The sequence below is a fragment of the Bidens hawaiensis genome, unplaced genomic scaffold, assembly GCF_021521415.1.
Source record: "Bidens hawaiensis isolate Kalapana, Puna unplaced genomic scaffold, B.hawaiensis_p1.1 tig00024988_1, whole genome shotgun sequence".
Lineage (NCBI taxonomy): Eukaryota > Viridiplantae > Streptophyta > Magnoliopsida > Asterales > Asteraceae > Bidens > Bidens hawaiensis.
In genome coordinates, this window is record NW_027493965.1 from 10,603 (window position 1) to 28,702 (window position 18,100).

Sequence of the window (18,100 nt, forward strand, 5' to 3'; positions counted from 1 at the left end):
CATATAATTTTCTCCAGAAATGTTGAGTGCAAGGAATTCGAGTTTTGCTATATTTGACATTTTGTTGCTAAACATAATAGAGCAAATAATAAGATAAATATTAGAATCCATATATATCAATCAACAATGAGATACAATACATTGGTAGAGCTATAAACATATAAAAGAAAAAGAAAATGCTGAAATCTTCAAATGGGAGATTAAAAATTAGAATGAGAAGTAGTATAAGCATTATAGTGACCAACAGTAAAACTGGGTGAATCATTTTTAAAACTTTATCTTGGATAAATTTAATAAGAAGAATGTTTGTTGTAAATGAAATGGGGTTAATAATTGGTTATTTATAGTGAAAATTTATAACCGTTTTACAACGGCTATATTACCGTTTTATAATGGTAACATTACCGTTTGTATGTTTGTGTGTGTGTATATATATAATATTAATTATTTTAAAGTAAGATAATAAATAAGATAATAAATACAGTTTATTTTATAAAATATATAATTATTATGCATAATAATAAGAATAAAATTGTTAGTGTAAATAAATCTAACTTTTAAATGATATATTAGTGTGCATATAAAAATTAGAATGGTTATTAAATTTTAATAACAATGTTTATACACATTATTGTTATTACTTAGTATATGTATATGCATAGATATATTTTCAATGTACATAATTAAAGAAGTGTTTATGATGCTTATGTAGATACCTTTGTGTCTATTACCTTTCATGATTAGAAAATAAGTGGCTCGTGCTGATAACGTGTTATAATATTACCGTAATTGTAAGAATATTGGATATGATAGAAATAAGTAAATATATGAGAAGTATACTGGGGTGATATTTCATTCTCATCGAAGCAGTATTTATATTACACAAAAGGTAAAATATACAGGGGACAAATCTCAGACATTTGAAATATGTGGAGTGTTCATGTGACCAAAACTTTTGACAAAAGTGATATACAACTTGCAAGGTCGTCGGTGGTTTCACAACAAGATTTTCTTTTTTTTCATTTTTTAATCATTTTATAAATAAGAAACGCTATACGAGATAACTTTACTTTAGAAAAACAATCAATATGGTCACATTATAAATGATTTTCACCCACACAAGTTTGATAATCTATTAGTAGGTGATCATAATGATATCACATTTTGATTGGGTGGTCAAAAGGTTTTCTTTAAAAAAACCTTTTAGGGTGTTTCATTTCAAAGTTTTCTTTAAAAAAACCTTTTAGGGTGTTTCATTTCAAATATCAACTCAGTTGTGCACTTTAAAATGTGGAAACACCATTATAATAGAAATTTGAACTTGGTAATGTGATATGGCTAGCGTTATAACTCTTTGAAAGATACATCGTTACCACAGTAATTGACACATTTAAAAAAAAGAAGTAAAATTAAAAATAACTAATATTTTAGTGATCTGTCAAAAAGTTTAGTCTACAAATTAGTTATTAACTACCCAAGCTTATGTTCGCTCACAAAATTTCTCCAAGTTACCATGTTTTACTGATGTATCGCATTATCATATGAAAATTTCCAACAACTGTTAAGGATAGCAGTTAAATGATCTAGTATATCAAGTTTTATGAAGGCTTTAAAACGGAAAAACTTTTCAATTTAACTAATAGGTTAGCTAGGTTGAGTTTGGGGGGCAAACGGGACATTTTCTAGACTTAGGGGTGTTCAAGCTTGGATATATAAAGTTTTGGAAATCTGAAAACATTGGATATTGACGGGTATTGAAATTCAATATCTAAATTCGTATTTGAATTTTCGGACGTCCAAAAGTTCTGATTTGAGTATCCGAAATATAAAAGTTTATTTGTTTTTAATAGTTTTAAAAAAATATTAAGAAATTAAAAAAGTTATTTCGGATATTAGAAGGTAATGATTAATATTGCTTTTTAATAATTAAGAAAAGTAAGATATTTCGGTTATCTAAAATATCATAAATTTTGTAAAATGCTAGCCGAATCTGAAAATTCAGATATATGAAATCCAAGTTATCAAATATTTCGGGCTCGTTTTCGGATTCAATTTTTTTCTTTTTGCCACATCATCTCTACTACAACATAGAATCAATTACAGAAATACCAATAAAAACTAAAAATAAAAATTGTTATAATATATTTTTTTTAATATATGTGGTTGCTAAAATTTGAAAAAGTTTTCATCAGATTGATCTGAGCCGTTGAATGTAGTAAAAGCATGTCTATAAGAACACCTCCCTCTTCTACTCATGTTTTGTCCATCTCTCACAAAGCCTCTACAGCAATTTGTGTCACACATACAACCCCTCTCTCTCCTCACTTTCTCTCTCTTAACTTCATCAAACATGGAGTCTTTCGACATATCAGCTAAGAAGGTGGTTCATCTCGATCTCAACATGAAATTATATATCTTTTTATATATATTCATAAAATCTTGATCATATGTTTCATGAAACTGTTTCATTATTTGCCAACTTTTCAACCTATAAAAGTTGCTTGTTTTGTTTTGTTTGTTTATTGACCGGATCATTTGGTGCATGGCAAAGTACCGTTGATGATCTGAAAGTGGTCGGTTTTAGTTAGCAACATTATAGTATCGAATTGATAGATTAGTTTGGCATATTCATTCAAGAGCCATGCATTAGCTGTCATATGATAACCAATGACACGTGCATTCGTTCCAACATGCTCAAAATCAATCAGAATATTTTCAACAACAAATTTAAATTTTCATCCTTGGTTTGTTGGCCATCAGTGTCAAAATCGCCAGACATGTCACTCCGATAAACTTTATCGGCTCAAAACACGTCATTTCTCCTCATAACTTTTTTGTTGTCGTCTATTTGCCTTCTGTATTGATATAAACAATATTTTTAATGAAATATATGTTATTTAAAAAAATCAAAAACAAAAATAGATATACACACACATATAGGAGAAAGTTAACGTACAAATGAAATTAACGTGCTAATTGTAAGAAACAAGTAGATTAAATTTTTATATAATTACTCTACGTGATTCTCACAATTAACACATTAATTTTATCTGTATTTGATTCAAACTATATATATATATATATATATATATATATATATATATTCATTCTAAATTTTAGTTTTAACATTTTGTTTTGAGATTGTCAACTTGAGCATTACTTTTTTAAACAATTTTTATTGAACTACAACAAAATTTATTTTATGAAATAAAATAATATGGTAATTAATTATTTATGAAAAAATATATAAATGGCAGGTGAGGTGTGTTAATGGGGAAGAAGAAGGGACAAGCACCATGGATGGAACTGTTGATTTCCATGGCCGACCAGCTCTCAAAGCTAAAACTGGTCGATGGACAGCTGGAACTATCATCCTCGGTAACCTAGCTACTTTTTGTACATATATATTATTTTATTTGCTTGCTTTGCTAAAAGCCAAAAAACAATTCAGTAAAAAACAATTAAAAAAAACTTGATATCCTATGTCGCTTATCTCTATACGTATGTTATTTATACACATTTGTTTATTTAACTGTATATTGGATAAGACGAACTCTGTATATATCCGTTTGGTTTTATCAAATAAATAAATGAAATAATTAAGTATACTACAGGAGCGGTTAAAGCAAAAAAAAAAAATACTAAGATACATATCACAATGGCACTAGAACCAAAAGATTTTTATATACTATATATTATAAGTTTAAATAAAATTAGTATGATTAATAATAAAAAGCTGGTTATTATAAATTATAACCAATGGCCGGGTCGTTCGAGTTTAGGCCCTTTGATTCGTACTAAGTGATTTCTAGCTTGTGTTTAAGCACGCGCCTATCTCTTATAATACGTCTATCATTGCCATTGGTTACTCGATCACTAGCATGTTTTATTTTTTTTTAATAAAATCTAGTTCTTAATAACTATCATAGTTTTGTGATATATAATGTGATTATCGACTTTGAGAAATGTTTTAAGACTATCTTCGTATATATATATTTTTCTTTTTCATAATATTTATAATATTTTAATACAATGTTGATGAAAACAATTTTGTGAAAGTTTGCAATGGGAGTCTTTTTCTATCGTAATTAAGAACCGATAGCTCTATGTGTGGATATATTTTAGTTTGAGTATTATTTATGAAAACATTGCATTTAATAAATAATTATTGGCATACAATTATAGAATTGCGTGCAAAGAACCTTACTCAGAATTTTGTAACTATTCATGGATTTCTGTAAAATGAAGCAATACTTTTTTTTCTTTTTTAATCACATTTATCATGATGAGTACTTTTTAATCAAATAATTAAGGACTTTTTATGATTTTCAGATTTTCTATCCAAAGAAAATTAAACACTATTTTATACTTTTTTAAAATATTCATTAGTTATCAAACACTTTAACGGCCATACATCAAATTCTAATTAAAACAATGTATTTCAAATAGAGAGAAATGTCATGTCAAGAATGTTTGGTTTTAATACCATATACAAATATATAAATTACGTAGGTTGTAGAATGTGACGTGGTTTTATAACATGCATATCCTATCAAAAAAACATGTATGTATGTGACATGTTATTATGACACATAGTTTCTAAAGTTTATATAAAACATATTTGTATATGTTTATATTTACATCGACTTGAAAAACGGTCGTTTAATATGTGTAACTAATTTTAAACAGAGAAATGTAACAGTCGCATAAACATGTGTATATATTGTTTTATCACGGTAGATAAACGACTCCGTCTTATCTTTCACTCCAACTAAATCTTATTATGGGCAATATGTGCAAAAGTTTATATATTGTTCTTAAACTATAATATAGTGTATATCAAGATAATAAGCACGTAAATTTCATGTGTTTTTTTGTAACTTGAAATACTTTAACGGGTAATAATAATAATAATAGGATGGGATATTAGTGGGCATATCATGTGTATAGATGGGTTGGAAAAACATGCAAAAAATGAGACGTGTCCGACAAGCGATGGTGAATCTTTAGCATGAGGCAAGCTGATTAGGCAACGTGGCATGGCTACCAACACTTTTGTGTTCATAGTTCCAACTCACGAGGTCTTAAGTTTCCCCCAATTAAACTCAAACATGTCCCATGTTTTTATGTTTCTACTTTTTACCCTTCTATTAATGGTTTATAGAATTTCAAAATCAATATGAATGATTGATATATCATTTCGTGAATAGTTTTAAATGTTGTTAAAATAAAAAAAAACTTCTCACCCTTCTAACATCAGTCACTTTTTCTAAATACAAACTTATAAGTTGATATATATATACGGTTCCTGAAATACCTCTGACATAACACGTATACCTATTTGGACAAACGTATAGCTATGATATACAAACATAAATTCATATGGAGTTAATTAGAGAAGGTGTGCTCGCTTAACCGACCCCGCTACACGTTCACATTGATTGAGACCTACCGCCATCTGGTTCCATCCATGCAAAAACATAAATGATTGAAACTGAACACGACTCGTAAATTAATTTGTGTCAAAACATCAACTCTAACGGGGCCGGCCTAAAAGGTTGCTAGCCACAAAACAGGAAATGAGACAGGGATTCCCATAACAAAGATGACCACGTCTTGCTACATTTCATTTTCATTAACATTTAAAGATTGTCCTTATGAATAATTAAAAAAGAACAGTCTAGTTCAAAATCCAACCTGGTTGTAGCAAATTCTCCAAACTACCCTTGTACCAGAAATAGCACATTATTGATCTATCATAATATCATATCAAGCATTTATGTTCAATAATTCTATGCATGTATATCTAACTATTTTCCTTTTGACAGTGAACCAAGGGCTAGTAACTTTAGCCTTTTTCGGAGTCGGGGTTAACCTGGTGCTATATCTAACTCGGGTTTTACAACAAGGCAATGCCGAGGCAGCAAACAACGTTAGCAAATGGACCGGAACAGTTTATATTTTCTCACTTGTTGGTGCTTTTCTCAGCGACTCGTATTGGGGTCGTTACAAAACATGTGCCATATTTCAAGCCATATTTGTGTTGGTAAGTTTTTTAAGTTTACTTACTTTCTTAGTATATTTTAATTATAAGTTTATATGTTAATTATAACTATTACTAGTTATTAATTTACTAAATTTATTTATACTTAATGACAGGGTTTAGGAGGACTATCAATAGCATCAAGCATGTTCTTGATCACACCTAGAGGTTGCGGTGACCGGACCACAATATGTGGGACCCACTCGAATTGGGAAATCGGGTTGTTTTACATCTCGATATACATGATTGCGCTAGGGTACGGTGGGTACCAACCGAATATTGCAACGTTTGGGGCGGATCAATTTGATGAGGAAGATGTTAAAGAGGGTCACTCAAAGGTGGCTTTTTTTAGCTACTTTTATCTTGCACTTAACCTTGGTTCACTTTTTTCCAACACATTTTTGAGTTATTTTGAGGATGAAGGAATGTGGACAATCGGGTTTTGGTTATCGACCGGGTCTGCATTTGGAGGACTGGCCCTGTTTCTTGGTGGGACTGTGAGGTATAGGCACTTTAAGCCGAGTGGGAACCCGTTAAACAGATTTTGTCAAGTGTTTGTGGCTGCATCTAAGAAGTGGAGGGTTAAGCTGCCACAGGGTGAAGAGTGTTTGTTTGAAGACGAAAAAGATAGTTCTTTAAGTACTGGAAGGAAGATACTTCATACGCATGAATTCAAGTAAGAACGCGTGATTCTTATGCAAAACGGGTCATTTTTAAAACGAGTCAAAACAGTCCATTTTTAAACGGGTCAGAACAACCTTTTCTTAAAACGAGCCCAAACGAGTTGTTTTTAAAACGGGTCAAACAGACGATTTTAAAATGGCTCAAAACGGGCCACTTTTTAAACGGGTCAAACGGGCCATTATTGAAACGGGTCAAAACGGGCCATTTTTAAAATTGGTCAAAATGGGCCAACTTTTAAACGGATCAAAACGGGTCTTTTTTAAAACAGGTCAACACGGACAGTTTTTAGAACATGTTAATAACTCCCAAATTTAAAACGGGTCAATACGTGCCATTTTTAAAACGGGTCAAAACAGACCATTTTTAATACAAATCAAAACGGGTTACCCACATGAATAACTAATGCGCTAACTATGATTACAAAAAAAATATTATAACAACAATAATTTATACTTTGGACAGATTTCGAGTCGTTTGACATGTTCGGCCCATATGACTCATTCCCGTTTAGCTGTTTTTCGACTCATAAACTTGAACCCGAATCAACCAAAACATTAGTAAACAGGTCAAAATTGCTACCCCTGCCGGCTTTTTTCCTAATGTTAATGTATGTTTTTCAGGTTTCTAGATAAAGCGGCATTCATTACCTCGCGGGATTTCAACGACCCGAAGCAGGCGACCCACAACCCGTGGACTCTGTGCCCGGTTTCACAAGTTGAGGAAGTGAAATGCATACTAAGATTGCTTCCCATTTGGCTATGCACAATAATCTACTCGGTTGTATTTACACAAATGGCGTCTCTATTCGTCGAGCAAGGTGCAGCCATGAAAAGCACAATTTCGGGCTTCCAAATTCCCGCATCAAGCATGTCAAGTTTCGACATATTAAGCGTTGCAGTCTTCATATTCCTCTACCGACGAGTCATTGGTCCACTCGTCCTAATGTTCAAGAAAAAAGACTCGAAGGGATTAACCGAGCTTCAAAGAATGGGAATCGGGCTCATAATAGCAATACTATCAATGGTGTCAGCGGGAATTGTGGAATGTTATAGATTAAAATATGCTAACCAAGATTGCCCGCATTGTGACGCGTCAAGCTCGTTAAGCATATTTTGGCAAGTGCCACAATATGCATTTGTTGGGGCCTCGGAGGTGTTCATGTATGTTGGTCAACTAGAGTTTTTTAATGCGCAAACGCCCGACGCGTTAAAGAGCTTTGGAAGTGCACTTTGCATGACATCAATATCACTTGGGAATTATGTTAGTAGCTTTATTGTGACAATAGTTATGAAGATCTCAACAGAAGATGATATGCCAGGTTGGATACCGGGGAATCTTAATCGTGGTCATTTGGATCGGTTTTTCTTCCTGTTAGCTGGATTAACAGCCGTAGATCTGTTGGTTTATATCGTGTTTGCTAAATGGTACAAGAGTATTAAGCTTGAGGGGAAGAATGATGAACAGAATGATGATAGTGATGATAGTGAAGTTTGAAGATGTAAATATGAGGGGAAAGTGGTTAAACTTAAGCTCAATGGTCCAAATTATATATATAAATAAGGACTTGTGGAGGGTAAATGAAAGCGAAAACACTCGGTAAATCGACCAAATGGCAGTTGGTTTAAGGCGGAAATGACCCTGGTTCTCATACTCATTTTCATCGAATTTGGTATGGGACGTTGATCCGCCGAGTGTAGTTTGCTTTGGGTTCATGATCGGGTAACTCTTAGTAGTGGTTCATTCTGTTGTAGAACAAGATGCTAATTTTAATTTAACATGTGTTATGTCATTTGTGAGTTGGTTAATTCATTTTGTAACATATATTTATATATATATATATATATACTAGACGGGTGCCCGCGCGATGCAGCGGATGTTTGAACCTGTTAATCACGTATAAATATAAGTGTTTATGGTTCAGTTAAAACCTTGAAATCGTTTAAATCGGTCATTGGTTTGACTTCTTTTTTCTTTTTCTTTTTCACTTTCGGTTTGTTGGTCGGTTTCAAATTTTTCAAAATGTAATGAACGGTTGGTCCGCGATTTATATTGGCAACCGGCCATATGAAACCAGAAAAGACTGTAAATTAACCTAATTGCAATATGATTCCTTTTGTAATCCTTGTTGTTATTATTTCACGTCCTAGATCTTCCATTAATATTTACCATTTATGTGGCTAATTAAAATTATCATTTTTATTTATGATCATCTCAAGTATCATATTATGTTGGTTTTTAGTTAAAATTGATGGTACATTTAAATTATTAATTATTTTAAACTAAATTTATTATTGAAGTTTAAACTGTGAAACCAAACTGGAACCATGCCGTTAGCAACGATTCAGTTTCAACTTTCAATGGTTGAGTTTGGTTTTGGACGGAAAAAAATCAGTATTAATGATTGGACTCACAAGTTTTACTTAAAAACCATCAAAACCAACACTGAACACCCTACGTAACATATTAATTTATTTAAAATAAAAAAAAATTACAACAATATCATATCCAAATTAAAGAGAATAAAATGCTCGTTTTTATGGTGCAATTTGTTTATAAAAAATATTAACGTACGAAAAGGCTATGGTCGTTTAAAAATCATGGGTGGGAAGTTAGTTTACAAGGTAAATAAAAACATAATATGGTTAAAGATGAGGGACCAAACTTGTAAGTTGAATGAATTGTGTTTAAAAGACATGTTTACCCTTACTAACACATGTACCTCATGCTTTAAGTGTTGTAAATTACTTAAAAATGGGTGTCTTAATTTGCCTTTGTTTGATGTATTATATATAGTATAGATATATATATCCGGGCTATATTTCATTTCATTTCATTACTTCCATTAGAGAACTCGGGTTTGAATCTTGTTTTCACCGGCTACTTGCCTACAAAAGGTTCCAACGGTTTAAAATAAAAAAAAATAAAAAGTCACGTAAATAATCTTTCATAACTGTCACAACCAAATTCCACCATTTAAGGTTCCGGTTTCACTAAGTGCAAAAAAATCTGGAACACTGATTAAGAAACAAACACAAACATTGTTGAAGATGATTGAATTAATGGCACCATAGAATCTGTTTTGTTCACACGACCTCGTCAGCCTCTGGCACCAATCTTCGTCATCGACTGGTCCACAATATTTCAATTTCAAGTGTCACTAACAATGTTCGTCGTCGACATTAGTGACAAATTCCCGTGCCACTCTTGGCTGTTTTCATGAATCTTCTATATATTGATAAGTGGAAACTGCTTTTATAAAGTTCATTAGTCAATTGCTACTACCTTTAGTTTTGTCACACATTAACTTTTGTACTTTTTATATGAACTTCCTCTAGAATACCCCTAAACCATTGCATGTAACGATTAGTTTCCATCATCTCTTATCACTAACGTGTTAACTAGAAGAAGACAACCGTTTACAAATATATATGATGGAATTATTTAATAACAACACGTTGTAGCTCAAATAGATTGATGTTAGCCGCTTTTAAGAAGATGGGTCGGAAGATGATGAAGAAGAAATTCGACGGGTTTGCAAAAGATAGCATTTGGTTGATGTTTTTTTGAGAAAATTGGTTCAATATCAATGAAGATTGAGACATGCCTATGAGGGAATATGAAGTTTATTTCTTGTTAAAATGGTTTTCTTATGGTTTTTGTTGTTAGATCGAATTTTACTTATTTTTAAATATCTGGAATTTTTATCTTATGGTGTGTTTTTTTTTTTTGTCATTGTAACTTATTATACTATAGCCCTGCTTGCGGTGCGCACATATGATGTATATTATGTGTGAACCCTCGGGTGGGCAAAAGTGAAATTGCACTAACTTTGACGTTATTTTACTAATCTCGTGAAAATAACGTTAAAAGTGACGGACGGTTAATCAGGCATCATGTAGTGGCGTTGATAACCGAAAGACAAGGGTACATGCACCGATCAGCCGGTGTCCCGATGATTGAGTGCTATGTGCCTTATGTCCAAAGGCTTGATGCAAAACTACTATCGAGCCGGGGGTCTCACCGGAAGCAGCCTCTCTATCCTTATGGGGTAGAGATAAGGCTGTCTACATCTTACCCTCCTCAGACCCTACCATAACTTTGCTATTGGTGGGATATATTGAGTACGATGAACTTATTATACTATTGATGGAATTGTTTGTAAAATTTTTGGTTCACAGAGAATAAACGGTCCAAATAGCCCAATAGTCCAAACCGGTCCAAATGAGTTTGCTCGACTATGGTAGCCCAATGGCCCAAAACTGATTTAAACAGTCCAGACTCAAGACCCGACTTAACTGGCCCGCCAAGCCCCCAGCCACAAGAAACCAAGACTGACCCATTCATTTGTGGTTCGGTTCTCGGTCAAAAATGGCTCATATTCTGTGTTCAGCCCAGGTCTGTTATGGTTATGACCCGTTGCTCACCCTTAAGAAGACCAGAAGATATCAAGAGCCGGGACATATTCATTGAACACTTGCTTCGCCAACAACCGGGCCTCAAGATTAAATGTATAATTACAAAAAAAATAAGATCCAAATAACTCTATAATATATTAAAAACAGTATAAAAAGTTTAAGGCAATTATAAAATGATAAAGATGAATAGTTTAACTAAATAACAAAAGTAAATATAATTAAAAGAACATAAAAATATAATTTTATAAAACAAAACAAATAAATTGGTTAATTAATCAATAAATTTGTTGTCAAATCTATAAAAGAAAAGTGATAAAACTAATTTAAAAAAAAATTAAAGGAACCTACCATTTGTGATCTTAGGTTCAAAGCCACTAACAAGTTTAAACGTTAGGAAATTATTCATTTAAAAAAACTATTTTTGATTGAAAAGAATTATGCGATGTAAGTCAAATGAGCCAAAATCAGGGGCGACTGTTTCACGGGTCACACCCACCAAACTCATGTACTTGACCCGCCAAACCCGTGTAATAGACCTGGATTTCATTTTAAGTCAGCCTTCTGGGTATGAAAATTCCCTCTAAATAGGAAACAATCAGCCTCAGGTCCAAGGCCGTACCCGGCAAAACAATGCTGGAACCGCGAACAATGTTTGACCCTGCTGGATGGAAGCTCAACACGCAAACCAATTGATATTTTAGTCTTTGAATAAGCATGAGGGAAACACATGTGTGTAGCTTTGACACATATTTCCCAGTTTCACCTTTTGTGGGTTTGAGAAATAGTGTTTTCAAAATGTGTTAGACTGGCATTAAAACTGTTTCATGCAAAATGACCAAACATAAAAAACATGTCTTAACAAACAACACAGGTGTTCTAGTGCCAAAGGCTGTTAAACTACTAAGTCACGCCTGATGGTAGAGGTGCACAAAAAACCCAAACCTAGAACCAGACCTGAAATAAAAACCCAAAACCGGTTTTTTTAATACCCGGGTTTTTAATACCAGAACCTATCCGTAGGGTACAGATAGAGGTGCACAAACCAGTTTAAAACTCAAAATCGGTTTGGGTTAAAACCGGTTCGGTTTGGTCAACAAAACCGGTTTATGATCGGTTTCAGTTCAGATTGAAACCGGTTTCTTACCATGTTATGATCGGTTTCGGTTCGGTTTTTGCCCGGTTTCGGTTCGGTTAACAGGTTTGAAACCGGTTTTGATGGAGAAAATTACAAACCGGTTCCAAACCAACAATTTCAATCGGTTGCAAACCGGTTTCTACATAATTGGTTCAGTTTCGGTTCAGTTTTTGGGTCGGTTTAGTTAACCGGTTTATTTGCCCACCTCTAGGTACGGATAGGGTAAACCCGAACCTGAACCGGACCCAATTTATACTCGGTAATACCAGAAACCCGAACCGGGTATTTCAAATACCCGAAAAATACCATAAAAATACCCCTAAAAGTGCAACATTTTAAAAAATCCAATATATACCCGAAAAATACCCAAATAAGCCCTAAAAAACCAAATATGGTTTTTTCAATACCCGAAAATAGGGTATTCAAATACCCGGTTCTATACCCGACCCGAACCCGATGCCTAGGGTAAGGTTTTTAGAGGCAATACCCAGACCCAAACTCGACCCGATTTTTGCCAATACATGATTTTCCAATACCCGGTCATACCTGAACCCGAGTATTTGGAATACCTGATTCGTGCACCTCTACCTGATGGGTCATGATTAATCTACATATTCTAATAAAGTAAAATAACTGTAGAAACATGTCGTTTTGTGGTTAATCCTCACAATTTTTTCCCTCCAAAACTAATATATGTCATAAATCAATAATTATTCACTTTTATTTTACACTCCATGTATATAAGTATATTATATCCATAATATGATTAATTTATTCATTGATTTAAACACTATTTATATTATATTTATACAGTTTTATAAAAATAAATATTTACATATTATAACACTATACATTGTCAGAATATATTTCACAACATACATGTTTTTTTTTTCATTCGTCAAAGTCGAGAAGCCTCTCAAACTTATCAAAATCTTTTTCATGTTGTAGCTCAAATTTCTTTCAATTATAAATATATGATACCGAGAATAAATTTTCAATAAATGGAGCGTTCTTGGGTATGTTTTTGCACATGGATTATTTTTTCCTATTAAGTTCATTTTTTTGAAAAAAATCATTTTGTGATATAAATAAAATCAATTTATATATAACAATACAAACGTATATGTATTGCTTTATTTGTAAGTTAAATATTTAAAGAATCTCAAATCAGCCAACAAAGTTCAGCTTCAACCTTGAAGACTCAACAACAGAACAGTCACCGCTTCTTTTATCCATCCGATCAACCTAAAAGTCTGAATCACTTCCAGTTCTCAACCATAAACATGAAGCTCTCTCTAAAACAACTCGAAGACCAACAACAAAACCAAAACCCAAGCCCAATCCTCCTATTCAAAGCCAAAATCCCCATCTCCGTCTTCGGCCGGCCTTTCCTCTCCGGCTTCTCCGGCACCCACCACCTCATCTCCGACAACGTCTCCATCTCTCTCCGCACCCACTTTCTCACCGGCCCATCACTCAAACTCTCATACAACACCACCACCACCACCAGCTCTTCCAATTCCAATTCCACAGCACCGTTAACACTCACCCTCAAATCAGGTGTTAGTCTTTCCGGCTCACCCATCAATTCCCCTCTTGTTATCTCTGCCAATTTCTCCTTCTCCCCTCGTAACCCAAACCCTAACCCCACTTTCACCATCAAGTTCACTCCCAAGTTGGGTTCTTTCTCTCTTCGGAAATCGATACCCGATTCGGCGCTATCCAACACCGGTAGGTAATGTTAGTATTTTAGTGTTATTGGATTAGTTTATCGACTAAAGTTAGGTATGTGTGTAGTGGACACTTGTTTTTAGTTTGTTATGATGTTAAGGGTGAAGACCCCGACGTCTTGGGCGCTGCCCCTTGTTGCGAGGTCTTTAGGGGCGGCAACCTTTAGCAGGTCCTCGCTGGTGTTAAAATTTTATTTTCGTTAAAAATGAATTTTATGATTATGTCACATACAATCATAAGTAGGGTGAGGGTACTCTACAATAATTGTTTAATGTACGATATGTATGTGACACGCTCAAAGGCAAAAATACTAAAACTCTCAGCCAAAAACTAAAACGCTCAAAAACAGTTTTTGTGAAAAAAAGTAAACAATTGATCGATTAACGATCTAAAACTGTATATTTCGATGAACCAATGATTAATTGGATATGTATTGACGATTTCGAGATCTTGTGATGTGATTTCATGAATCGATTTCATGAATATAAGTATTCTGGTACCTAATATACGTTAAGTAATTATTGTATTCTATATTTTCTCATCATAAGTAATTACAAATGACTTTTATAGTACGAAGCGTATAAATAACTAGAGTAATTATGTTAATACTAGAGTAATTATAATTACACAACAACTTTTGAACTAGAGTAATTATTATTACACTATTTTATTTTTTATAACATAATTACTCTAGTTCATTACTCTAGTTATTTGTATGTTTAGTACGTTAATTTTAGTTGTACCGGATCCTAACCCCATAAGTAATTTTGAGCCTTATTAATTAACGTTTAAAAATTGAAAAGATAACTACTTGAAGCTGTAATCATAACTGTCCTAGAGATAAAACACCGTTCAAGTTTTGATCGACATACGCTCTGTTTCTTCTGCCTCGCAAATTTCATACTGGTCTCACTAAGAGTTTTATCTGATTAAAGTATTTTTGAAAAACCACCAAAATAACTTTTAATCTGAAAGTTATTATACAACTCAAGTTGCTATTTTAAAATCCCCAACAGGTAAGAATCGTGGTGGTGGTGGTGGTGGTGAGAGTTCAATCAATTCGACCAATTCGTATGGATTTGTTCCGTTAGATAGGCCGATTAACTGGAAGGACTTGAGTGTGAAATCAGATACGAAAGACTCGATCTTGTCGGGGATTATGGTGGCGGCGGATACGGAACTCCCGGTGACGAAACGGGTTAAGGTGAATTTACAGTGGGGGGTGGGTATTCCGTCGGATTACAAAAAGCAGTTGCCGTATTTGAGAGTGAATAAGATTAAGATTGAGAGGGTTGATGATGTGATCGAAGAGAAAGAGGATAAGAAGCAGGGGAGTGATGGTGATTCGGAGTTTGAGATGTTGAAGGGAATGTATAGTTGGATGAGCCGAGAGTTGAGTGATCTGCAGGATGAAAACCGACAGATGAGACGTGCATTGGAGGATATTAAGTCTTTGCAGCCGTTAAGGCATCATAAGGGATACAATAGTAATAATAATATTAGTAATGGTGGTGGAGGTGGTGGTGGGAAGAGGGTTGTGTCGCCGGTGGGTGAAGTTTCGGACGGGTTTGAGCAGTGGAAGATGAAGAAGAACGAGGCGAATACGCAGAAGGAAACAAAGAAGAATGGTGGCGCGATGGATGTGGAGAGTGAACTGCAGAGAGCAATCAAAGCTGCATCTTCATAATGAGATTTTGTTGTAAGTGTATATAGTATGCAATTGAGCTTTGCTAGTTGTTTAATGTTTACTGTTTGTTAACTACTTTATATATGTGGATCATTGAAATTTATTATGGCTGCAATCTTTACCCAAAGCAGGGTATACAGGTTGAAGTTTTCTATATCTTTTTCCTTTTTGTTTTTCTTGTCTTTATTCTTTTACGATTATGTAACTTGCATTTTGTTATTCAGTTTTGTATTTATAAATTAGTATGATATCAACCAGTTTTTTAAACCTGTCCAACTGATTACCGTATCGTTTTGTTATGAAAACATTGCAGTCAATAAAATTATACACACATATATAATTTAACTAAAATAAATTGAGAGTCAGAGAGCTAATGAGGAAGACGATACTCGCTTGACTCGTTCACAAGCCGAGCAAGTTTCAGGCTAGCTTTTAGCCCGACCAAAATTGACCATTTTTGAAGCTGCCTATTTCGACCGTTTTCATTTTTGTAAAAACCTGTTCTGACCTGAACCAAGATTGCATTTTTCTTAAATGACTCGTTTGCTGACCAAACTCACCCTGACCCGTTAGTCTGCCCGACTCTCATGCTTTACCTGGTATAATGTTGATGCTATGTTTTTTTATCGAGTTTCTTGATGCTAAAACTAAGAAGGCCCATTTATTTCGTTTGTTTTTTTTAGTAAAATGTAATCTCTTAATTCGGTTTGTTCGTAGAATTGTACTTGTTTCACTAGAATAAGCAATGAAATGTTTTGATTTATTTTATAGCAATTTTAGATCTTGTAACAGTTTTATGATTTTGGACTATTGGTCATTTGATTTTTTTTTTAAATCGACCCGAACCTATTTTCGCCAAAACTCGTTTGGACGTGAACTAAATTGGACCTGTTTAATATCTGCTCGTGACCTGTTGTTCATGCCTATATTGCGTAAAATTGTATGAGCGGATTAATATTTATTATGTTGTTGAACAGGGCAAATGTATCCCTAGAAATATATGACACATGCCATGAACAACTTAAATTTCTCTCCATCAATGTAGGATCTTAATGTTCAATAAAAATATAGAGCAAGTCTTAACTATCATTCCATCAAATTTTCTGCTTTCAAGGGTAAAAATGGATGCATCAAGAACAAAATCAACTTCCAAGAAACCAAAATATTCAAGATTTACACAACAAGAGCTTCCCGCTTGGAAACCGATCTTAACCCCGAAATGGGTCATCACATCATTCGTAACCATAGCCATTTTATTCACCGCTGCGGGTCTTGTATGTTTATGGGCATCCGAGCACGTTGTAGAAATCATAGACCGTTATGACGATGAGTGTCTTCCTGAGTCCCACAACACCGACCCTGAGTCATTTATTAAGAGCAGGGATACAAACAAAACTTGCGTTCGAACACTAAAAGTGCCTCGAAAAATGACCGCACCTGTGTTTGTTTACTATCAACTCGATAACTATTATCAAAACCATCGCTGGTATGTCATCAATGTGTGCATTGGATCCTTCGATTTTCGTTTGTATTTTTATTTTTCTTTATCCATCATATAAGTTGTTTTTGTCATCAGATATATGAAAAGTAGAAGTGACAAACAATTACGAGACCCTGGTGCCGCAGGTGAAGTCGACGACTGCAAGCCCATAGAGGAACTGCAAGCGGACCACGACAAGCCTATAGTTCCATGTGGACTGGTCGCGTGGAGTTTGTTTAACGACACATACAAAATCTATAAGGGAAACAAAGCTATGGATATCGACAGGAAAAATATCGCGTGGGAAAGCGATAGAAAGTATAAATTCGGGTCAAATGTTTACCCGAAAAACTTTCAAAAGGGAGATTTTGTTGGGGGTGGCGCGCTAGACGAGTCAAAACCGGTAAACTATGTATTCATTAATCTTACAATCAAGTAAATAGCATACTTCTTATTTTTCATAAAAAAACATGTCATGTAACCAAATTTTGGTATATTTAAGTCCTTATTATGTGTTGTAGTTAAACGAACAAGAGGATCTTATCGTATGGATGAAAACCGCAGCATTACCTACTTTCAGGAAGCTTTATGGCAAGATAAACACGGATTTGGAAGCGAACGAAACGATCACAGTTGTGATAGAAAACAACTACAATACATACGAATTCGGGGGAGAAAAGAAGGTTGCTCTTTCGACAGCGAATTGGATTGGAGGGAAAAATGATTTTTTTGGAATATTGTTTCTCACGATTGGTGGTGTTTGTTTTTTCGTGGCGATTAGCTTTATACTTTTGTATGTTTTAAAACCGAGGCCTCTCGGAGATCCGACCTACTTGTCGTGGAATAGAAATCAAGACAAGTAGGTTATTGTTTTCAGTATTATCAATGTTGGCATGTTATAACATTGTTATTATGTTTTTGTTCT

General features: G+C 34.0%; 2 protein-coding genes and 1 pseudogene across 2 annotated transcripts; all 3 read left to right on the forward strand.

The window, feature by feature from the left end:
- The first annotated feature begins 2,267 nt into the window (after positions 1-2,267).
- LOC143570452 (protein NRT1/ PTR FAMILY 7.3-like) lies at positions 2,268-8,512 on the forward strand. The gene is made up of 5 exons (XM_077056100.1): positions 2,268-2,380; positions 3,258-3,378; positions 5,829-6,046; positions 6,160-6,719; positions 7,348-8,512. Exons 1-5 carry the CDS (start codon positions 2,351-2,353, stop codon positions 8,219-8,221), a joined length of 1,803 nt encoding a protein of 600 aa, XP_076912215.1. The 5' UTR covers positions 2,268-2,350; the 3' UTR covers positions 8,222-8,512.
- Positions 8,513-13,560: 5,048 nt separating this feature from the next.
- Positions 13,561-15,871, forward strand: LOC143570451 (uncharacterized). Its single transcript, XM_077056099.1, has 2 exons — positions 13,561-14,008; positions 15,025-15,871. Exons 1-2 carry the CDS (start codon positions 13,561-13,563, stop codon positions 15,693-15,695), a joined length of 1,119 nt encoding a protein of 372 aa, XP_076912214.1. The 3' UTR covers positions 15,696-15,871.
- Positions 15,872-16,606: 735 nt separating this feature from the next.
- On the forward strand, positions 16,607-18,061 carry LOC143570444 (ALA-interacting subunit 1-like; annotated as a pseudogene).
- The last annotated feature ends 39 nt before the right edge of the window (positions 18,062-18,100 follow it).

Excerpts from the sequence above, each read along its gene's own strand:
- LOC143570452 (XM_077056100.1), top strand. The coding sequence starts at position 2,351 with ATGGAGTCTTTCGACATATCAGCTAAGAAG. Across the intron at positions 6,047-6,159 it reads TTCAAGCCATATTTGTGTTG|GGTTTAGGAGGACTATCAAT; the intron begins GTAAGTTTTTTA and ends ACTTAATGACAG. Across the intron at positions 6,720-7,347 it reads CTTCATACGCATGAATTCAA|GTTTCTAGATAAAGCGGCAT; the intron begins GTAAGAACGCGT and ends TATGTTTTTCAG.
- LOC143570451 (XM_077056099.1), top strand. The coding sequence starts at position 13,561 with ATGAAGCTCTCTCTAAAACAACTCGAAGACCAACAACAAAACCAAAAC. Across the intron at positions 14,009-15,024 it reads TTCGGCGCTATCCAACACCG|GTAAGAATCGTGGTGGTGGT; the intron begins GTAGGTAATGTT and ends AATCCCCAACAG.